We start from the raw sequence: 24,858 nt of genomic DNA, 5'->3' as shown, positions 1-24,858 counted from the left end.
TGCCTCTCACATTTTCCAATTTCAGTTTGAAAGTGATAGGTGGTATTTAAAGCAAATTTTCACATACAGGTTTGGGTTTTTTTAAAAAAAAAATCAGAAGTTTAAAGCCTATTAGTTCTGCAGGGGAAAATGTTACCAATTAGACCTCCATTACACTTCTGTGCCTTATTGAAAAATGGGGAACTCATCAAAATGGGCAGGAGTAGCCAACACTCCAAATGATAGATGCAAAATAAAGAAGGATCTTGACAAACTTGAACATTGGGCACTATCTAATAAAATGAAATTTAATGGTGAAAAAGGTAAGATTCTACATTTAGGCAAAAAAATACACAGGTGCAGAATTTAAATATGACCATTTAAATATGAGCCAACAATGTGCAGCAGTTGTCAAAAAAAGCCAACACAGTTCTAGGCTGCATCAAGAGATGGATAGAGTCAAGATCACATGAAGTGTTAATACCACTTTATAATGCCTTGGTAAGGCTACATTTGGGATACTGCATGCAGTTTTGGTCGCCACAATGTAAAAAGGATATTGAGACTCTACAAAGAGTGCAGAGAAAAGCAACAAAGATGATTAATGGACTGGAGGCTAAAACGTATGAAGAAAGGTTGCAGAAACTAGGTATGTCTAGTTTGATGAAAAGAAGAACAAAGTTTTTAAATCCAGCCTCTTAATCATCTTGGTTGCAAAGCAACCAAGTGAGTTTTACTCCCTTTTACAGTTTTCATGTCTCACTTGTTAAGTTTTGCTAAGTTAGTAACATGGTCTTTATGTGAATCATGATTCCCCACAGACTTGCAACCATCACAAATACATGCCAGTTGCCAAACTGTTATTTTCAATCATGTGACCATGGGAATGTTGAAATCATTGTAAGGGTGAAAAAATGATCCCAAGTTACTTTTTTCAGTGTTGTAATAATTTCAGATGATCCCTAAACAAAGCCATAGACCACCCAGACAATATTTCCCTGGGGCCCTTTAGAGGAGAAACTGAAAGAAAGAAGCTGGGAGTTTTGTCCTCCGCTTGTCATTTTCTCCTCCCAAGAAACCTCAGGAGAAAATGTACAAGCTGGAAGGAAGATTGAGTCACTGTGGACCTTGTGCAATAATATAAGGCAGAGTCCTCAACCTTCAAGTGGTTCATCTGGAGATAAACTGAGCTTTGGGGACACAATCTGAAGTTAGTTGGGGGAAAGATCAAAAGCAACATGAGAAAATATTATTTTACTGAAAGAGTAGTAGATCCTTGGAACAAACTTCCAGCAGATGTGGTAGATAAATCCACAGTAACTGAATTTAAACATGCCTGGGATAAACATATATCCATCCTAAGATAAAATACAGAAAATAGTATAAGGGCAGACTAGATGGACCATGAGGTCTTTTTCTGCCGTCAGACTTCTATGTTTCTATGTTTCTATGTCCCTAGAGATGGTGAATCTTCCTTTGATTTTGAAGCTCTACCATTTTCTACTTCCTGACTCATCTACTCCAGCCACCCACTCCGGTTCTTTGTCTGGAGCCAGATGGAACCAGTTGATGTGATAGCTTGTGAACGTAAATCCAGATGCTTTACAGGTCATGCAGATGGAATCTCCAGGGGCTACAACATCCCCACCGGTCTCCACCAACTGAACCTGTGAGTGGCAGCCTGAGAAGGAAAGATAAAGAAAGCATGATAGTAAAACTTGATAAGGGAGTTAATCATTATAATTTCTGGCCAAGAGAGTGTATCTACCTGAAAGAATAAGGAAAGCAGAAAGGAATAACCAAAGCATCATAATGGTGAGATGGATGGTGTCTCCTGAAACTAATCTCTTGATTTCCTTGATAGAGCATTCTAAGGTCTACATTAAAAATGTGAAAGGCTTCAACTAATTTGCATTGTTTTACAAATTTCTAAATTCATTCACCTCCTCCCGGAATTAAATTTTGCCTCAAGGTTTCGAGCTTAAGTTCAAGTTAGATACTTGTGTCATGGCAATTTTCTGACAGGCAGTTTTGTCTACATTTTGTGAAGAATTTAATTAAATGTATAAAACAGTGCACATACTTCTAACATTCCAGCCCATGACGTGTTTTACTTACCTTTGTAACTGGTTCGGTAATGGGAGCATGTGCAGAACATCCGTGATTTTGTCTGGTTGTCTGGGCAGAGCTTCCTACAATCGCTGCTACCAGTTCACTTGAAATGGGGAGAATTAGTAGAAACCCACCACTGATTCTTCCTCAGTTTTAGGTATTTTGCTTTTCTTTAAATCTTTGGTGGAAAGGTTGATGATCCCCCTTAATTTTACATCCATAGCTTTCTGAAAATCAAAGCTATAAAACTGCATTAATGCTGATTTTGTAGTTTGTTTCTCCTCTTTCTTTCTCCTCCCTTGAATTTCCCTTCTTGCTTTTACACTGTTACTCCAAAGGATTTTCCACATGAGTGGATCTTTCTCCCACCATAAATCAAGTCTCTTGAATGGAGATCAAGTTAAAATGGACCATATGCACATTTTTGAAAGTCTTCAATTTAGACTCCAGAAGATTTTCCAAAGAAGTTCATTTTATTCCGATCAAACCTTTATTTTAATTACCGTTAATAGCAGAAACCATAAAGATTAATGGTGCTTTGTGATATTTTAACCTCTAGTACCCTCATTTGTTCTGTAGACAAAAGACCAATTGGGAATAATTATTGAGAAGAGGTTTATTTTAATGACATGTGAGAAATTCTAGTAATTGAAGAGAAAACTGCATTGTAAAATTCATTTTTTAAAAATATACAATATATTTTTTATTGTTTATATATAGTTATATTGAATACAGTGTAATTGTCCTGGCATACCACTTGCTGTGAAACAAAGGTTAAGCCGCCGGCGACCTTACCAGCCGGCGCGGAGTTGCGGCGTGGTCGGGGGAAGGAGGCCGCCATTTTGGAGGCGGATCCGGTGGCCCCACGTGGGGGCGTGGCAAGGGGCAGGGGGCAGGTGTAATTTTACCATGACCCTGCACCCAGGCTTGGAGCTTTCGCCCTAGAAGTTGCTCAGTTGAGTTTGGTTGGTAAGTTAACTCCGCCCCCATTTGATTATGCACCACTGAATTAACTTGAATAGTTAATTCAAGTTGGTTTTTAATAAAAGTGACCCTATTTATACCCATTACTTGTGTCCGACTGTTACTCCGACTGCGCCGCAAAGCCGCCGGCGACCTTACCAGCCGGCGCGGAGTTGCGGCGTGGTCGGGGGAAGGAGGCCGCCATTTTGGAGGCGGATCCGGCAGCCCCACGTCATCCCTGGGGGCCGCAGTGACGTTGTTTGGTCGGGCGGGGGTGAGGCAGCCCTATAAAAGGGGCTGCCTCGTGGCGCAGTTTCTCTCGCCCGGCAGTTGTGAGACGGCCCTGCTGCTCCCGGACGCAGCGAAGAGAAGGGGGGTTCTTTGTTGATAGGGCCCTGCCGATGAGTTGTTCAATTTCATGTTCATTGTTTGAGAAGTTTAGTTCTTTCCTAGAGTGGGCCCACGTGAAGAGTACCGGGATTCGGTCAGTTTTTCATTATTTAGATGACTTTCTTTTCGCAGGGCCGGCGGGCTCTGACGAATGCCAGCGGGGGATGGCAGGGTTTCAGGATTTATGTTTGGACCTCGGCGTGCCTTTGGCACACGAAAAGACCGAGGGGCCCACCACTAGGCTTACATTTCTAGGCATTGAGGTGGATTCGGTAGCGCAGACGTGTAGGCCACCTGAAGACAAGTTAGCGAGGTTGCGGAACACGGTGAGGGTTGTTCGGGCCGCTAGAAGAGTTACCCTTAGGCAGGTCCAGGAGCTCGCTGGACTGTTGAACTTCGCTTGTAGAGTGATAGCGCCGGGTAGAGAGTTCATGTTTAGGCTTTACCAGGCGACGGTAGGTCTTAGCAAGCCGCACCACAGGATTCGCTTGACGGCTAGCGTTAGGAAGGACCTGGGGGTGTGGCAACAATTTTTGGACACGTACAACGGGGTCTCCTTTTGGAGACAGGACATGCTGTTGAAAGGCGACTTCCAGGTGAAGTCGGACGCAGCCGGGACGGCTGGTTTCGGTGTGGTATGGAAGGATAGGTGGTTTAGGGCTGACTGGCCGCAGGGGTGGCTGGGTACCGCAGTTTGCAGGGATCTGACCTTTTTGGAACTGTTCCCAATTGTTGTGGCCATCGAGCTTTGGTCCCATAGCTTCACCGGGAAGACAGTACATTTCTGGTGTGACAATATGGCGGTCGTACATGTGGTTAACACGCTTTCCTCCAAGAACGAACGGGTGATGGGGTTGGTTCGTCACATGGTAATGAGATGCCTGGCACATAACATGCTCTTTTGTGCGCACCATGTCCCGGGGATTAGGAACGGGGTAGCCGACGCCTTATCCAGGGGACAGTTAGCTAGGTTCCGGCTGCTTGCCCCACAGGCCGAGGAGTACCCAGAGGCAGCCCCCCAGCACCTGTGGCTGATTGGAGGGCCGACGTAAACAGGGCATTGGACATGTCCATTGCTGCAAGCACCAGGAGGTCATACCAGCGGGCAGGTAGGGAATTTTGGGCTTTTCGTCAACTTAGGAGATACGATCAGCTTTGGCCGGCCCCGGTCGAACATCTACTGGAGTTTTGTACACTATGTAAGCACCGGGGGTTGTCAGCCTGCACCATTCGGGCCAAGCTGGCTGGATTGGCTTTTATAGCCAAGTCACGGGGCTTTTCAGACACCACGGGGGACTTTAGGGTTAGGAAAACACTGGAGGGGTGGATCAGAGAGAGGGGCCTGACCCGGGGCGATAGCAGACGCCCCCTTAGGTTAGTTCACCTGAGGGGTTTGGGCGACTTGTGGGACAGGCTTTGCCGCTCTCAGTACGAGGCGGCACTTTATCACGTGGCTGCGGTGACGTTGTTTTTTGGGGCCTTTCGTGTAAGCGAGGTCTTGGCGGCATCCAGGTTTGACAGCTCTGGCCGGGCCTTTACGGCGAGGGACATTAGATTCAGGCGGGGCGCAGTCTTCCTGCGGCTGCGACGATCCAAAACGGATCAGAAGGGACGGGGCGTGACAGTTAAGCTTTCCCGGACCAGCCACAGGAGGGTGTGCCCGGTGGGAGCAATCTCAGCGTATTGGGCCCTTCGGGGCGGAGATCCCGGCCCACTTTTTTGTCATTCCTCTGGGGAACCTCTCACCAGGTACCAGTTTTGGGCGGTGACGACCAAGGCCCTGGCCTGGATGGGCCTGGACCCCAAGCGTTATGGGACTCACTCTTTCAGGATTGGGGCAGCTTCTTTTGCAGCGGAGGAGGGCTTCAGCGCGCCGGACATACGTGCGGTGGGCCGGTGGCGATCTGCGGCCTTCCGGACTTACATCCGCCCTTAGGTGAGTAGGGCGGGACTGGGTGCGGCCTGCGCGGCCACTTCTGACGCTGCTTTGTTTCCTCCCTTCCTTTTAGAGAACGCACAGGGTGCGCGGAGAGTCCTGATCTGTGGCCACAGAGAGGAGGGCCCGGGTGACAGCGCCAGGCACGCAGTTGGAGCTGGACCGGCATGTGATTGTACAATGGTTGGGCCGTAGAGGCCTACGGTGGTTGGAGTTGCTTCCCCTGTTGTTTAACAGCGGGAAGGTGCAGGGGGTGCCGGGATGGTTGGTCTTGCATGTGGGAGGCAACGACCTGGGAGCACTGACTGGCGTTGACTTGTTGTAGCACATTTGGGATGGTTTACAGGTAATCTGGAGGCGGTGGCCGGACACCCGTGTATTGTGGTCCAACATCTTGCCACGTAGGTGCTGGAGGCATGCTAGGAGCCCCAGGGTGGTTGATGGGGCCAGGAAGAGGGTTAACAGAGCAGTTAAGAAGTGGGTACTACAGGCGGGGGGGGGAGTGATAGACCACCCCGATGTCAGGGCTTCCCAGGTAGACTTATATAGACAGGATGGGGTACACTTAACAGATAAAGGTAATGACAAATTTATAGCGGACCTGCAGAGGTGCCTGCACATTCATGTGCAGGGGGGGGAGCAGGGTGAATAAATTATAATTTCACACCCTGCTGTGGCCGATAGGGGCGGAAAATGGGCGTAAGCAACTGTGTGATCTCCTTTAGGGGCACCTCTACTGAGGTGTGGGGGGATCTCCTTCTCGGATTACAGGGCTCGACCGGCCTGGGTTCGGTGAGGGAGGTCCCTCCTGTGGCTCGCTGCATGGTGATTATTGGAGACCAGTGGCGAGCCATCCCACACGCCGTGGGGGCGTGGCAAGGGGCAGGGGGCAGGTGTAATTTTACCATGACCCTGCACCCAGGCTTGGAGCTTTCGCCCTAGAAGTTGCTCAGTTGAGTTTGGTTGGTAAGTTAACTCCGCCCCCATTTGATTATGCACCACTGAATTAACTTGAATAGTTAATTCAAGTTGGTTTTTAATAAAAGTGACCCTATTTATACCCATTACTTGTGTCCGACTGTTACTCCGACTGCGCCGCAAAGCCGCCGGCGACCTTACCAGCCGGCGCGGAGTTGCGGCGTGGTCGGGGGAAGGAGGCCGCCATTTTGGAGGCGGATCCGGCAGCCCCACGTCATCCCTGGGGGCCGCAGTGACGTTGTTTGGCCAGGCGGGGGTGAGGCAGCCCTATAAAAGGGGCTGCCTCGTGGCGCAGTTTCTCTCGCCCAGCAGTTGTGAGACACCCGCCCACCCTCCCTCTGTTACAGGGTGCATATGATGGGTCACCCAAGGTGGGGCCGAGTAGGAATTTTTTGCAGCCACAGTAAATTGGCCGAGCTGTGGTTGTTTTTTCGCCTGCTCCACTCTGTGCGTGGGAGTTGTGGTTAGGGGGTGGACTCACTGACTAGTGCCCCCGCCTTAAGGTCACTGGGGGGGGACGGCTGATAGGGGGCGGAAAATGGGCGTAAGCAACTGTGTGATCTCCTTTAGGGGCACCTCTACTGAGGTGTGGGGGGATCTCCTTCTCGGATTACAGGGCTCGACCGGCCTGGGTTTGGTGAGGGAGGTCCCTCCTGTGGCTCGCTGCATGGAGATTATTGGAGACCAGTGGCGAGCCATCCCACACGCCTTGGGGGCGTGGCAAGGGGCAGGGGGCAGGTGTAATTTTACCTTGACCCTGCACCCAGGCTTGGAGCTTTCGCCCTAGAAGTTGCTCAGTTGAGTTTGGTTGGTAAGTTAACTCCGCCCCCATTTGATTATGCACCACTGCAGGTCACGTGGGCATATTTGGTTAAATAATTAATTCAAGTTGGTTTTTAATAAAAGTGACCCTATTTATACCCATTACTTGTGTCCGACTGTTACTCCGACTGCGCCGCAAAAAACAAAATGACATAAGTACTATTTTAAACAATGCTAGTGTTGTACAATTATTTCCAAATATCATATTCTAGAATGTCAACTTAACTATCATTCTAATATCTACATGCTAATACATACATAGTCCAGTTAACCTGATTCTTTTCCCTTCCAACTTCTACCTCATGTTTCTACGCATTGATGGAATCTATTCCATGTTACATAGGATTCTGTATCTCCCTTATCTTTTATTTCTAGCGTTAGTCTGACAGGTTGTGATCCTCCTCGAGTCCTCGGAGAGGGGCGGCATACAAATCCAATTAATAAATAATAAAATAAATGAATAAATTTCCACCAGCAATTGGTTGCTTCTGGTTTGCTCCAGTTCTACAAACTGGTAGTGCAGGTGATGGGAGGCTCCATCCACCTGCCCAGAATATTTCTGCACACACATATGAACCAGTTGCAACAAGTTTTAGAACACACTTCTAATTTCCGTACAGGCTAGTATCTTTCTTATCATCTCCTCCTCTGAATAAATGTTTTCACTCTTCCACTGATGTGCATATACAATTCTTGCTGTGGTCAAAATCTGTAATATTTGGTATATTGTCCCTTTATTACAAATCTGATATAATGCCTAATAAAAATAATTCTGGCTTTAACTCTATATGTTGGCTGGTCATTTTTGTCTAACTACATATGAATTTGTATCCAACATTTCCTTCCATAAAGATCTACCACATGTGGTAAAATGTGCCAGATATTTGTTTATGTTTCCAACAGTTTGGGGACATATTGCTAAATTCATTTTTAGTTAACTGTTAAGCTATGCAAAATTTTGCTAGATTTTCATTGGTTGATTCTGTTGCTTTCATTCTCAAGATGCTTTTGCTATTTTCCATTTGGACTTAACAATTGTGATATCTTTTTTTTAATGACATCTACTTTGATTTACTTTGCAGATGGTTCTACCCAGGGGTGAGTTATAATTTAGCTCTCTGCCACTTTGCTTACTCCCCCATTGCATGGGCATGCATGCCTTGCACGTATGTGTGCATGCGTAGTGCCAAAAACCAAACTTTTGCACATGTAAAAAGCAAAAAAAACAGCTTCTGCAGGTGCGCAGAAGCCAAAAACAAGATGGCGGCACTTACAGCACCATCAAGACAGCTGGTTCAGGGGTGATCACTCCTGGTTCAGGGAGCAGGAGGAAATTCCCACTACCAGTTCTATAGAACTGGTCTGAAACAGTCAGTACACTCCTCTGGTTCTATCTATCATAAAGCAGTCTTCTGTTTAGTAGTACAGGTAGTCCTTGGCTTACAACAGTTTGTTTAGTAACTGTTCAAAGTTAGAAGGGCACTGGAAAATGTAACTTATGATAGCTGGACCTCTGTGGTGTTAACCTGTCAATTTATGTGATGTACATTTGTGATAGTTTAAATGAGAAGTGAAAGCAATGCCAATTTTGCATAACTCCAGATGGAAACTGTATAAAAAGACGATGCCCAAGTCTATTAAAATATCTAAGCTAATCTGCTCTACCAAGAAAAGCTATGAAACATTTTATATATCTGACTGGATCATTCCTTTTGGTAAATTGTTCTTTGTGTGGTGTTTGCTATTTAGTAATAGTGTAATGTGTTTTTGAGAAATAAAACTTAGTATGTGGGAAATGGCGACAAACAAAAAATTCCATAACTCCAAATGTTTCATGAGAGTTAACACTTCACGTGGAAGAAGATACATATGTCCTGATAGATGGAAGCATGAAGGAGGAAAAGGAACATGTATTGTGATGGCGAAATTCTGTTGAAAATACAGCAGTCCAGCTGGAGCCTCATCAGCAAAAGTTATTTAGCCATATTAAGTCAGGGTATCTGTCTGCCTTGTGTTTTTCTTTTGCATATTTATCCCACTCATTTCTGCCTGACTGATTTTGTTTCATAGGCTAGAGAAACTATTGAATGGTTCGCTGACATCCTCTTTCAAGATATTTCAGTCATTCAAGACTGAGTTTTTGCTTGAGTTTTCCTAGGACTCATTTTACTGTGCCTCTTGCACAGTAATACACAGCCGTGTCTTCAGCTTTGAGGTTGTTCATTTGCAGATAGAAGTTGGAGCTATCCTTGGAGGCAGTAAAGCGCCCTTGGATTGTGGGTGAATAATAATTGTTACTAGAACTGTAATAGTGAACAAGCCACTCCAATCCTTGGCCAGGTTTCTGTCTGATCCAATTCATCCAGTTGCTATTAACATCAAATCCAGTGACAGCACAAGTCAGTTTATGAGATTCTCCTGGTGTCTTCAGCACTGGGTCTGACTGGGTCAGAACTATCTGGGATAAGCCTCCTAAACATAAGAAAGAAGAGAATTGAATAACAGGACATCACGGCCATTGTTTTAACAATTGAATGAAGGAATAAAAGGAATAGAATAAAGTAGCAAAACAAACACACGGGAAGAAAAGGCAACCAATGCAAGATAGAATGGCAGGAAGGATGGCATCATGGAGGAATGGCTATTTCTCTGAGGGCCTCTGTGAGGTGGATCTGTCTGTCTGTGGTGGAGAACTTTGAGAGTTTAAATGAGAAGTGAAAGTGATGTTGAGTTTGCATAAATCATATTAGAAACTGTATAAATACAAGATGAAGATCAGGATGCCTTGTACTTTATACTCTAATTTCTTCTGAAAATGAAAGTCATTGCACTATTTTAACAGATTATTTTCTGGTGGAAATTGTACTTGGTGCTTCATTTCTTATTTAATTGTAGTGTAAAGTATTTTAGAATGTGTTCCCTTAGAATGCAAAATATGGATGCTAGGGCTTACAGTATGTTATCTATCTTAAACTAGGTACTGTAGCTTCTTTTTACGTAGTTAATAAATTTATAATCCTGGACACATAGCATCAGTTCAGTTTGAGATCTTATTCAAGTACCATGTGCAGAAATCTGCACCTGATATTAACTCTTCAATAATTATACAGATACAATCCTGCAAAATTTTAGCTCATATTTAGGAAGTGTCTTGCCATTTAAAAATTTAGAAATTAACAGAGTTGGGAGGGACCTTTTAGGTCATCTAGTCCAACCTCCTGCTCAGGTAGGAAACCCTACACCATTTCTGACAAATGGCAGTCCAATCTCTTTGTGAAAGTCTCAAATGATGAAGATCCCACAACTTCTGAGGGCAAGCTGTTCCATTGGTTAGTTGTTCTCCTTGTCAGAAAGTTCCTCCTTGTATCTAGGTTTGAATCTCTCCTGAATCAATTTCCATCCATTATTCCTTGTCTGTCCTTCAGGTAGTCTGAAGGTCTGTCCTTCAGGTGCTTTGGGGAATAACTTGATTCCTTCCTCTTTGTGGGAGCTCCTCAAATATTGGAACTCTGGTATAATGTCTCTCTTTGTTAGACTGTCCATGCACAGTTCCTGCAATCACTCTTCATATATTTTAGTCTCTAGTCACGTGATCATCCTGTTTGCTCTCCTCTGCGCTTTTTCTGGAGTCTCCATATATTTTTAATAGTGTAGTGACCAAAACTGGATGTAATACTCCAGGTGTGGTCTAATTAAGGTTTTGTAGAATATTATTAGTATCTCATTTGATCTAGCCACCCTGGGTCCAGGAGAAGGGAGGCCTATAAATCTAAATAAATAAATAAATAAATAAATAAATAAATAAATGAATGAATGAATGAATAAATAAATAAATAAATAAATAAATAAATAAATAAATAAATAAATAAATGAATGAATGAATGAATGAATAAATAAATAAATAGAGGCCAGAAGCATAGCTAATTTTATAGTGTAATGGTTAGCACTCTCGACTTTGAATCTAGTGATTGGGGTTTGAATCCCAGTGGAACCACCTTTTTTTAAAAAAAGAAATAATTTTTATATTATTATTATTATTATTATTATTATTATTATTATTATTATTATTATTATCATTATCATCATCATCATCATCATCATCATCATAATTTATTAATTATTTCCATGGGCACATCGGGAAGGTTTCATTTTGCCCCCTAAGAGCTGGAAGGTCTTTTTAATGCTTTCTTTTTTTCCCACTAAGAAAGGATTAAAAGAACCCAAACCCCATTTATTATATAAACAAGCATGATGATGATGATGATGATGATACTAATAATACTAATACTACTACTACTAATAAATTAAAAAATAAAAATTATTTTTTAAAAAAAGGTGGTTCCACTGGGATTTGAACCCCAATCGGTAGATTCAAAGTCGAGAGAGCTAACCATTACACTATAGAATTGGCTATGTTTCTGGTCTCTCTTCCAAACAAGTAAAGGGAGGTCCTTTCAGCAAAAGTTGCTGGGAAATCCCACAATTTCGACATCATGGAGTGTTTGGGTTCGGGTTTGGATTCAGTGATGTCACCCGAATTTTTTGTCAAGTCCACCTGAATCCACCGAACCTGAATTTTGTCGGGTTCACCCATCACTAATTTTAAGGGCTGCATTTAATAATGTGAAAGGTTTAAATTAATTTGCATCTCAAAGTAGCTTCACGCTGCTGTAAAAATTCTGTAGCCTATATCATTCCCACTGATTTTGTTACTTTTATGGTAGTGGGTTTGATCTCAAGAAGAATATATTATTTCCATTTGTCTTCTCCAGTATCTGCCCTCTCTATTCTATTTTCCCCATCCACCCTCAATTACCATTGTATGCAGAATATTTTGCTGATGATTAAATCTGTTTTATTGTTATTAATTTATTAAATTCATATGGCCATCTTAATTCACTCTCAGTGATTCTGGACAACTTATAAGAGAAAAACCCAATGTAAAAACAACAACAACAAAACAACAACAACAACAACAATAATAATAATAATAATAATAATAATAATAAAAACAACAATATATTAGATTTGTTTGCCACCTCTCTCCGAAGACTCAGAGCAGCTCACAACAATAATAACAATGTAACAAATCCAATATAGATTAGATTAGATTAGATTTATTGGATTTATATGCCGCCCCTCTCCGAAACTCGGGGCGGCTCACAACAAGATAAAAACAATACATAATAACAATTCCAATACCCAATATTTAAAAGACATCTAAAAACCCGTTATTAAAACAATGCAACACAAACAATATAAGCCCAGGGATATCTCAATTTCCCCATGCCTGATGACATAGGTGGGTCTTCAGTAGCTTATGAAAGGCAAGGAGGGTGGGGGCAGTTCTGATCTCCAGGGGGAGTTGATTCCAGAGATCTGGGGCTGCTACAGAGAAGGCTGTTCCCCTGGGGCCTGCCAAATGGCATTGTTTAGTCAACAGGACCTGGAGAAGGCCAACTCTGTGGGGCCTAGTCGGTCGCTGGGATTTGTGTGGCAGAAGATGGTTCCAAAGGTATTCTAATGGTATATAGGGCTTCATAGGTCATTACCAATTGTGACCGGAAACTAATTTGCAGCCAATGCAGGCTGTGGACTGTGGTTAAATCTAGGCAGCCCCACGATAGCTCTCGCAGCCCCATTCTACACGATCTGGAGTTTCCTAACACTCTTCAAAGATAGCCCCATGTAGAGACGTTGCAGAAGTTGGACCTTGAGGTGATGAAGGCATGAGCGACTGTGAGCAACGACTCCCTGTCCAAATAGGGTCACAACTGGTGCACCAAGTGAACCTGTGCAAACGCCCTCCTCACCACAGCCGAAAGATGGTGCTCTAATGTTAGCTGTGGATCATAGAGGATGCCCAAGTTGCGAACCTTCTTCGAGGGGGTCAAAGATCCATCCCACAGTAATGGATGGACAGATGGAATTGGGAGGAAAAACCCACAGCAACTCCTTCTTGTCAGTGTTGAGTTTGAGCCTGTTGACACCCATCCAGATGCTAAAAGCCTGCAGGCACCGGCACATCACTTCCACTGCTTCACTGACTGGACATGGGGTGGAGATGTATAACTGGGTATCATCAGCATGTTGATACCTCACCCCATGCCCTTGGATGATCTCACCTAGCAGTTTCATTTAGATGCTAAAAAGTAAGGGGGAGAGGACTGACCCCTGAGACATCCTACAAGGGAGAGACCTAGAGGTCAACCTCTGACCCCCCACTAACACTGACTGCGACCAACCAAAAAGGTAGGAGAAGAACCACTGTAAAATGGTGTCTCCCACTTCCAACCCCTCCAGCCAGCTCAGAAGGATACCATGGTCGATGGTATCGAATGCCGCTGAGAGGTCAAGAAGCACCAGGACAGAGGATAAACCCCTGTCCCAGGCCTGCCAGTGATCATACATCAGCACAACCAAAGCAGTTGTAGCCGGGCCTGAATCCTAACTGTTGAGGGCTTACATAATTGGCTTCTTCCAAGGACCGTTGGAGCTGGAGCGACACCACTTTCTCAACTTCTTCATAAAGGGAAGATTGGAGACTGAACAATAGTTGTTAAGTATGGCTGGGTCCAGGGGAGGCTTCTTGAGGAGCCCTTCAACAATTCCTCAAAGGCATTTCAGTATGATTGAGAACATAGAGAAATAAAGAGATTGTTGGGGAAAGAAAGAGGGAGATGTTCAACCACTAATGTGACAAAACATGGGTATTGAAAGAAAACATTTGTCCTAAGTGCAGGATTACAGTGAGAATTCTTTCATGTTTTACAATATTCACAATTTATAATTGTGCCTCACACTTTTGAGAAATACAACTTGGTATGTGGGAAATGGCGACTAAAAAAAATTCCATAACTTCAAATGTTTCATGAGAGTTAACACTTCACAAGGAAGAAGATACATATGTCCTGATAGATGGAAGCATGAAGGAGGAAAAGGAACATGTATTGTGATGGCAAAATTCTGTTGAAAATACAGCAGTCCAGCTGGAGACTCATCAGCAAAAGTTATTCAGCCATATTAAGTCAGGGTATCTGTCTGCCTTGTGTTTTTCTTTTGCATATTTATCCCACTCCTTTCTGCCTGACTGATTTTGTTTCATAGGCTAGAGAAAATATTGAATGGTTCGCTGGCATCCTTTTTCAAGATATTTCAGTCATTCAAGGCTGAGTTTTTGCTTTAGTTTTCCTAGGACTCGTTTCACTGTGTCTCTTGCACAATAATACACAGCCGTGTCTTCAGCTTTGAGGTTGTTCATTTGCAGATAGAGGTTGGAACTATCCTTGGAGGCAGTAAAGCGCCCTTGGATTGTGGGTGAATAATAATTGCTACCAGAACTGTAATAGTAAACAAGCCACTCAAATCCTTGGCCAGGTTTCTGTCTGATCCAATTCATCCAGTAGCTATTAACATCAAATCCAGTGACAGCACAAGTCAGTTTATGAGATTCTCCTGGTGTCATCAGCACTGAGTCTGACTGGGTCAGAACTATCTGGGAGAAGCCTCCTAAACATAAGAAAGAAGAGAATTGAATAACAGGACATCACAGCCATTGTTTTAAGAATTGAATGAAGGAATAAAAGGAATAGAATAAAGTAGCAAAACAAACACACGGGAAGAAAAGGCAGCCAATGCAAGGTAGAATGGCAGGAAGGACGGCATAGTGGAGGAATGGCTATTTTTCTGAGGGCTTCTGTGAGGTGGATCTGTCTGTGTGGTGGTGAACTTTGAGAGTTTAAATGAGAAGTGAAAGTGATGTTGAGTTTGCATAAATCATATTAGAAACTGTATAAATACGAGATGAATATCAGGATGCCTTGTACTATATACTAATTTCTTCTGCAAAGGAAAGTAATTGCACTATTTTAACAGATTATTTTCTGGTGGAATTTGTACTTGGTGCTTCATTTCTTATTTAATTGTAGTGTAAAGTATTTTAGAATGTGTTCCCTTAGAATGCAAAATATGGATGCTAGGGCTTACAGTATGTTATCTATCTTAAACTAGGTACTGTAGCTTCTTTTTACGTAGTTACTAAATTTATAATCCTGGACACATAGCATCATTTCAGTTTGAGATCTTATTCAAGTACTGTGTGCAGAAATCTGCACCTGATATTAACTCTTCAATAATTGTACAGACACAATTCTGCAAAATTTTAGGAAGTGTCTTGCCATTTACAAATTTAGAGATTAACAGAGTTGGGAGGGACCTTGTAGGTCATCTAGTCCAACCCCCTGCTCAAGCAGGAAACCCTACACCATTTCTGATGAATGGCAGTCCAATCTCTTTGTGAAAGTCTCAAATGATGAAGATCCCACAACTTCTGAGGGCAAGCTGTTCCATTGGTTGGTTGTTCTCCTTGTCAGAAAGTTCCTCCTTGTATCTAGGTTTGAATCTCTCCTGAATCAATTTCCATCCACTATTCCTTGTCTGTCATTCAGGTGGTCTGAAGGTCTGTCCTTCAGGTGTTTTGGAGAATAACTTGATTCCCTTCTCTTTGTGGCAGTCCCTCAAATATTGGAACTCTGGTATAATGTCACCCCTGGTCCTTCTCTTTGTTAGACTGTCCATGCCCATCCTAGTTGCTCTCCTCTGTGCTTTTTCTGGAGTCTCCATATATTTTTAATAGTGTGGTGACCAAAACTGGATGTAATACTCCAGGTGTGGTCTAATTAAGGTTTTGTAGAGCAATTTTAGTATCTCATTTGATCTAGCCATCCTGAGTCCATGAGGAGAAGGGTGACCTATAAATTGAAATAAGTAAGTAAGTAAGTAAGTAAGTGAGTGAGTGAGTGAGTGAGTGAGTGAGTGAGTGAATGAATGAATGAATGAATGAATAAATAAATAAATATAGATTGTATCCCTCTGTTAATGCAATTTAGGATTATGTTCGCTTTTTTGGCTGCTGCTGCATATTCTCTTCCACTTAGATGGTTTTTTCAGCTACGCAATGTGAAGTACAACTCTGGAATTCTCGTGGTCTCCATTCAAGTTTGAAGTCATTGGGAGGCAAGATTTATGCTCCCTTTCTTATTTATTTGTAGTGTAATGTATTTTAAAATGTGTTCCCTTAGGATCCAAATATGGATGTTTGGGCTTATGCTTTCTAATTTAAACTAGGTAGCTTCTTTTTACATGGTTCAGTGGCTAAGACACTGAGCTTGTCAATCATAAAGGTTTGCAATTTGGCGGTTCAAATCCCTAGTATAGGTCTCCTGTGTGAGAAGACGGTTGGACTAAATGACCTCCAAATCCATTACTGTTCTACTGTTCTAAGCGCTAAACTTAGAAAGACCATCTACTCATGGCAAGGTTATTGATTGAAGGATTGATTTATCATTTATTGATTGATGGAATCACTGTGAGCAGAAATGTTCACCACACTTTAATTTCATAGACACAATTTTGCAGGTTGTAGGCAATAATAAGTGCCTTGTTATTCCCTTCCACTGAAGAGTTTTCCAAGATTGGTAATGCGGAGCACAATTTAGAATTTTCATGGTCTCCAACCAGGATTGAAGTCATTGGGAGACAAGATTGATGGGAAGGCACACAATGAAATGGTTATCATTAAAATTAATAGATTAGGGAAGGAGGGGGGAGAATTCAAAGGCAGTTGAAATCAGGTGAAAGCACAGATGTAAGCATGAGAGGAGAACTGAACACAATTTGAAATGACATCTTGTATTAGGAAGGTAAAACCACACAGGCTATTCGCAGGTCGATAAGTAAATGCTGTTGAACCACATTAAATGTGCACTGTAATATTTGTTCTTGGTGTTTTTCTTTTGATTAACTATTCCAATAACTCTTGGTGATTCTCTTACAAATGTGAAGCAATCGTTTAGTGGTCCCCTGGTGACCCCTTTTGGGACACATTATGAATACAGTGAAAAGATTTTGCATGAGATCTCACAGGAGTCCTTTCACTGTGCTTTCCTAGGAGAGTAATATGTGGCTGTGTCCTCTACTTTTAGGCTGTTCATTTGCAGGTAGAAGTTGGAATTGTCTTTGGAGCTAGTGAACCTTCCTTGGATTGTGGGAGAATAAGAGTTGCTACTAGACGTGTGATGGTAAACTATTCATTCCAGTCTTTGACGGGGTTTCTGTCTGACCCAATACATCCCATAGCTGTGAATGTTGAATCCAGTGACCGTGCAAGTCAGTTTATGAGCTTCTCCTGGTTTCTTCAGCGCTGGATGTGACTGGGTCAGAACTTTCTGAGAGAGGCCACCTAAACAGAGAAGAAACAACAGAATTGGGGGAGGGTCATGGCTGAGTAATGCAGCTTCATTGGACTGCAGAAAAGATTGAAGTGGAAAAAGAAATTCACAAGAACAGTCTGAGGAGAACTGGAGAGAAGGACACCATAGCGGAAGAATGGTTGGGTTTTGGAGGGCTTCTGTGAAGTGCATCTATCAGTTTATGTGAGATGAGAACTTGTGGTGGTTTAGATGAGAAGTGAGGGTAATGCCAATTTTGCATATATCCAGATGGAAACTGCATAAATACAAAGATGAATCCCGTGCAACCAGAGCCTTTGGAATCCAGTGGTGCCTTTTGGCTGCTGAGAAGCAGTTCTGAGAATGGAGGGGCTACTCCTTTCTTAAATGAAAGAGCATGTGGGGCTGCTGAGAAGCAGTCACTGATGAAAAATCAGGAAGGTTCACTCTAGTGGGGGTCTACTTGAGAATAGAGCTGCAGACTAATTGGCCATACCCTGAGGCTATTTTTGGGCTAATCCTGCTGAGCCAGATGGAAGGGAACAATGCCAATCCTGAATCATGTCTTCAGTTTCCAGTTTGTATCATGACTCTTGAATCCTGTATCGTAGTTCATGAATATTAACCTCTGTGTTTCCAGTTTGAATCGTGGCTTGAATCTCCAAATCTGAATCCCTGTCGTTTGGGGGTGCCGATTCTTCTGAATTGGCCCAAAGCCTCCCTGAAGCAGAGGTGAAGAAGGGGGCTTGGCAGAGGGTCTGTTTTGGGGTCGGCATACCCCATGGATAGCCTGCCTGGAGCCTCCACCAGTGGCAGTGCGAAGCGGCTTCGGTTAATGGTGCTGCCATCTATTGGAAGAAGGTTTGTTGAAGGGAAAATTATTTGCTTACTCAATTAACATCTGTTGTTTGGTCTTGGGAAAAGAAAAAAAAAAGAACCTAAATGGAGGACAGACATTCTTTGAAAAGGTGATAAAAGAAGAAGCTTTGCTTGTGGTAAACTCTGAGTTGGACCTCAACTTTGAATGACTCTCGAAGAAAAAAATAAAAATATCATTGAAGCTGCATTTCATCTCATGAAATTGGTGGACATAACATACTAGGCTATTTAAGAGAATTTTCTTTTTTTCTAGAAATATAAAAGTTCTTTCTGCAGGAAAGGAGATTCAGGAGATCAGGTAAATATTTAAATGATATTTGAGGAATTATGAATGAATTTAGAGAATCAGTGAGAGACTGTACAGGAATTATTAGAGAAACAAAGGAAGCAAATGACCCAAAAGTGAAAAGTGGAGCAGATGATTCTGCAGGACAACTAATAGGATATGGAAAACAAGATACTGGCAAGATGGAGAATGGACAGATTAAAGGACATGTTATTAAATTGGATGACTCTGTTACTTTAACAAATGGCATTGCAAAAACCATTAAGAAATATTTGGTCAATGGCTGTTGATTGCATGTTTTACTATGAATATATTGAAACTAGCACAAAGGAAAAATTGAAAAGATGTGATTGGGAGCCAGGGTTTGACCAGACTCAAAAAGAATGCAATATTGAAAGTGACTGACTGGAAAAATATAAAAAACTGATATTCACAAAAATTGAAGGTGTTAAGGGAAGAAATGGAAATAATAAAATGGAAAAAGGATTAAAAGGGGATGCAAAAAAATAAAAAAGAAAGGGGTTCTGCTCAGATTAAAGAAATTGGAGTTTGAGAAGGGCTGATTAAGTTTGGAGTGGTTTTTGGTTGTTCTTTTTTCAACTTTAATTACTTTCTTATTTAAATATATGAATTTAGGAATTGATGACCTGTATTAATAGACTTATTAGTATTGAGTTAATAAAATATGTAGTAGGAGATACTGATTTAGATTAATGTATAAGTGGAATTGAATTTATAATTGTTCGGGAGATTAGTGATGTTAATGATTTTGAATTGATTGAAAATAGAGAATATTTAGAAAAAAAATTACCCCAAAGAAAACCTGTCTGTTCATAGCCTGCTCAGTGACTCCAGTTTGATTTCATTTTTTCGGCTTGGTGAAGGACTAATTTCTAGGAACTTTGCCAACTCTTGGGGACTCAGTAAGATAACTGGACTTGTCTTCCTTATTTATTAATTAGATTTTTATGCCGCCCCTCTCCGAGGACTCACAGCGGCCCACAACAAGAAACAGTACAAATCCAATACTTAAAACAATTTAAAACCCTTAATATAAAATCAATCATGCATCTCATACAGACCATACATAAAGCAGAAATGGCCCAGTGGAATCAATTTCCCCATGCCTGATGACAGAGGTAGGTTTTGAGGAGTTTGCGAAAAGCAAGGAGGGTGGGGGCAGTCCTAATATCTGGGGGGAGTTGATTCCAGAGGGTCAGGGCCACCACAGAGAAGGCTCTTCCCCTGGGTCCTGCCAGATGACACTGTTTCATCGACGGGACCCGGAAAAGGCCAACTCTGTGGTACATAACCGATCGCTGGGATTCATATGGCAGAAGGCAGTCCCGGAGATATTCTGGTCCAATGCCATGAAGGGCTTTATAGGTGATAACCAACACTTTGAATTGTGACTGGAAACTGATCGGCAACCAATGCAGACTGTGGAGTGTTGGTGTAACATGGGCATATTTGGGAAAGCCCATGATTGCTCTCACAACTGCATTCTGCACGATCTGAAGTTTCCGAACACTCTTCAGAGGTAGCCCCATGTAGAGAGCATTACAGTAGTTGAACCTTGAGATGTTGAGGGTATGAGTGAATGTGAGCAGTGAGTCCCAGTCCAGGTAGGGCCACAACTGGTGCATCAGGCGAACCTGGGCAAACACCCCCCTCACCACAGCTGAAAGATACCTTCCTTGTCTTAGTCTTCTTTAAACTGTTTGTAAATTAATTTCTAAAACAAACCAGGTTGAGTGTTTGCATGTGTGTTCTTATATGGGGCTTCTGCACATGGGACAGAACATAAAGTTCCCTGTTTTCTCATATAGTTAAAATAGATGAGCAGTAAAGCACATGGTGACTGCATACTGCATACTGTATACTCTGTGGTGCTATAAATAAAATCTCTAAGAGAAGCTAGTGTAATTAATTAATTAGAACGTTTATATTAGCCAAACTTCATAACCCTATAAATTCTCAAATAATGCAAATTAGAAATCACCTTCTAGAATAACCCATGAGCAGAGCCATTACTAGAACACTTATTAGAAGGACTTAGTCACATGATAAAACATCTTACACAACCCTCCCTCATTCTCACAAATTTCAAGCAGGGAGTGGGAAGTGCATTAAGTATTGAAAGACTCTATTGCTGTATCTTTAATGAAAATACTATAGATGCATATGGGTTGGGTTTCCTTGTCTGGACTAGCTTGGAGGTTTGACATTGACTGGATGCTGAATAAGTATGAGTCACTTGGTTCATTTTCCATTGAAGAAGAAGCAATGGAAATATCAATGCACAGGTTGGTCTGACAAAACTACAATTGTTACTAAGGAAAGGAGATCTAGAACCACCAGTTAATATTTGAAAGCAATTCAGACAGCAACTGATTCATTGGAATATGATAATGATGGGAAATACAGCTGAATCAGACTTCCAACATTCTGTAATTTCAGCTGACTATTTTTTTTAACATCCCAAACAAAAGATAAAATTCATGATGTTTGACTTTAATTTATATTTTGTTGTACCTACAAAATCTTTTCAAAATGAAATTTGATTTGGGAAAACAAAACAGAAAACAAGAGTCCATACCATTGAAAGTATTTAATGAAGAATATGAGTCTCGTGGAAGAAATACCAGGAATCTTTCTGTATTGAATCTCTGAAGAGGAAAAGGGGCAAGTTTTTCAGATGTCATTTGGTCCTGGAAGAAGAACCTTTAAGAAACCAAAACAAAATAGTTAGAAACCAATGCATGAAAGATGTTCAACCACACTGTGTAGCCTAATAATATATTTGGGGGTATATTTGTTTTGTCTTTTCAGTTAAATCAATTCTCTGCCTGATTGATTTTGTTTCATATGCTTAGACAACTCATTTTGTGGTTCTTGGCTGTCTCCTCTCAAACACTTTTCAAGAAAGATTTTTGCATGAGATCCCTTAAGATCTGTTTCACTGTGTCTCTTGCACAGTAATAGACAGCTGCGTCTTCAGCTTTTAGGTTGTTCATTTGCAGATAGAAGTTGGAACTGTCCTTGGAGGCAGTAAACCGGCCTTGGATTGTTGGTGAATAATAGTTAGTACTAGACAAGTAGTAGTAAACAAGCCATTCCAGCCCTTGGCCGGGTTTCTGTCTGATCCAACCCATATAGTAGCTGTTAACATTGAATCCTGTTACAGCACAAGTCAGTTTGTGTGATTCTCCCGGTTTCTTAAGTACTGCATCTGACTGTGTAAGAACTACCTGGGAGAGACCACCTAATCAGAAAAGACAAAGCACAATTGGATGATGGTTAGAAAGTAAGAACCATAGTAAAAATATGAAATTCCCTTGAATGCTAGAAAAAAATGCAACATGGATGAAACTACAAACCTTTGGAGAAGGCAGCCAGCATTAAGAGAACTAACGAGTGAGATATCATTGTGAAAAAAGGAATAAGATTTGAATCTTGAGTTAAACCTGAAGAAGGAGAATGTGAGTTTAAATAGGAAGTGAAAGTCTTGTTGGCTTTGCATAAATCTTGCCTGGACCTGTATAAATATTAGATGAAGTCCAGAAATGTACTGAAATTTTAGTTGAGAATAGATGATGGTAGAATGTGTTTGGATGCAAACAGTCTTTGACTTATGGACCGGAATTTTGTTGTCACTCAGTGCTGTCATAGGTAGAGGCAACCACATGACTGGATACACATTTTCAAACCTTTTTTTTTCAGTGATTGACAAGAGAATCTTTTGGTTATTGAGAGCCGCCCCAAGTCTTCTGAGAGGGACGGCATACAAATCTAATAGATGATGATGATGATGCTAATGCATTCTTCCAAATGAGGACATTTTTTTCACAGATAATTTATTGTGTCTAGCAGGTCTTCTCAAAATAAGACTTGTCTTGGGAATTTGTAATGTATGTATGTATATATGTATGTATGTATGTATGTATGTATGTATGTATTTATTTATTTATTTATAGAGGCACTTGGAAATATGAAATAAATATGAAATATGACCTCAAGAAAAGAGCGAGCGGACAGCCTGATATTTTGTGATGGTTGTACATGCATTGAAATATTATCTCTAAAGCTGCCATAACTATGAATGGACATTAAACAACTTTTTTTAGTTCAAGGACTACCTGTAACTACATCTATAATGCCGTTCCGAGCCTCTGGAGAGGGGCAACATATAAATCTAATAAATAAAGAAAGAAAGAAAATAAATATTGAATGTTTTATTTCCTTTTCTAGTAATGTGACATATTTTGCAGCATTTCCTTCCCGTAGGTTCAGATTTATGCAGATCTATGCCAATTTTATGACTAAAAATATCATTTTAACAATTTGCAATAGTTGACAGATCTGGTCATGTGTAGCATCAATAAAAATTCACAAAGACAGAGAAATAAGTGGGAATGAAGAAAAAAAACAACTAACCCATTTGAATAGTCAGTTAAGATTCTTCAAACACACTGGAATTTGATTAGCAACTGGGAATGAAGAGTATCAAAGACTGGTTAGTATAAAATGACATTGCTAAAAGTCTGCTTTTCTGGAATTTGGTTTGACCTTTAGAGTTTGGATATTATCCTGAAAATGAATGATATAAATATGACTTGTGATTGAAAAGTGGGTGAAGAGTGAGGAGAAGGAGGACTAGCACCACTTAGTGGATGCGTAAGAAATTATATGACACTGATGGGAAAAAACTTTTTTTCCTCGGGTGCCAAAAGAGTATTCATGCTCACGCCCATAATTCAATGCCTGGGGAAGGCAAAAACAGTTTTCCCCATCCCCTGTAAGCCTTATGGAGGCCTGAAATGGCCTGTTGCCCACCTTCTGGTGGGCCCAGTAGGCTCATATTTTGCCTCCCCATGTTCCAAAGGCTTCCTTGAAGCCGAGGGTAGGGTAAAAACACCCTCCCCCATCCCCCTGGAGGCTCTCTGGAAGCAAAAAATACCCTCCCAGAGCCTCTGTGCAAGCCAAAAATCAGCTGCCTGGCACATTGGAGTTTAGCTAAGGCAACGGCTCGTGTGCCATCAGATATGGCTCCGTGTGCCATCTCTGGCACCCATGCCATAGGTTTGCCATCACTACTATATGACAACTATATTGCAAGTGTTGGGAAAAAAGAGCTGAGACAATTTTGTAATGTATTGCTATAAACAAAATTTGGTGAAAAGATTGAGATATTGGGATATAATAGACAGGGTTATTATTGGAATGATTTAAATAAGTAATTAACAAAAACAATAAGTAAATACTTATAACAGGTTATGAAAAGAAAGTGATTTATATATTTAAAGATATGTGTTATTGTTACTCATATATATAAAACAATACTTAGCTATAAGAATTATATATTATGCAGAAGTATCCCGGGTGGGTTGGCGGAGCATCCTGGGAAGGTAGATGGTGCCCCTGCTGTGCCTGGCTACTGGTTCACAGCACCAGTCCAAATTAAAAGCTCAAGGAGGAAGGAGGGAGAGGGTGGCCTGATATTTTGTAATGGCTGGAAGTGCTTTTATGAGCTTAGAAAATTATCTCTAAGGCTGTGATAGCTGCAAATGGATATTAAACAACCTTTTTTAGGTCAGGGACTACCTTTATCTACATGTATAATGCATATTCAACATTACTTGTCTAAAAGTAATTTAATTTAATTTAATTTATTCAACTTCTATGCTGCCCAAAATCATAGAACAGCTTAATATAATAAAAACAATGCAATGATACAATAGTAAAAATGAAGTTGAACAACAACAATAAATAAAACTCCAAAACGCTAACAAACCCAATTATAACCACCCACCCACCCCTTCGAAAAAACAAACAATATAACAAACATCCATACCAACAAACATAATTTGGGCACATCTGATGTTAAAATTAGTATGACATATTTTGCAGCATTCCCTTTCTGTAGGTTCTGATTTATACAGATCTGTGCAGGTTTTATGAATAAAAAAAATCATTTCAACCATTTGCAGCATTTGGGAGACCAGGTCATGCATAGCATCCCTAAATTTTCATAAGCCAAAGACAGACTTTTTCTCCTTCTGGTTTTGTAGTTTAGGCTTTTGCAAATCTAAATGATTGCTGTTATTAATAGGTGGATTTTTTGTTCCCTTCCCCAAAATTTAAATGGGAAGTGAGGTTACTTTTACATTGTTCTGTCAGCGCTCTCTCTCTCTCTCTCTCTCTATCCCTCCCTCCTCCCCCCCCTCCCTCTCTCATTGTTTTTTTGCAGACCACAAATAGATAGTGTATTGCTGTGTGCTCTC

General features: G+C 41.4%; 1 gene segment (V, D, J or C); it reads right to left on the bottom strand.

Moving 5' to 3' along the window:
- Positions 1-9,341: 9,341 nt before the first annotated feature.
- On the bottom strand, positions 9,342-11,774 carry LOC139154298 (igW heavy chain V region W26-like). The segment is given in 2 exon segments: positions 9,342-9,652; positions 11,714-11,774. Coding segments are annotated over 2 exon segments (372 nt in total).
- Between the last annotated feature and the right edge of the window lie 13,084 nt (positions 11,775-24,858).

The sequence above is a fragment of the Erythrolamprus reginae genome, chromosome Z (assembly GCF_031021105.1).
Source record: "Erythrolamprus reginae isolate rEryReg1 chromosome Z, rEryReg1.hap1, whole genome shotgun sequence".
Lineage (NCBI taxonomy): Eukaryota > Metazoa > Chordata > Lepidosauria > Squamata > Dipsadidae > Erythrolamprus > Erythrolamprus reginae.
Note: the sequence above shows the minus strand (reverse complement) of the source record. Positions and strands in the feature narration are given on the sequence as shown.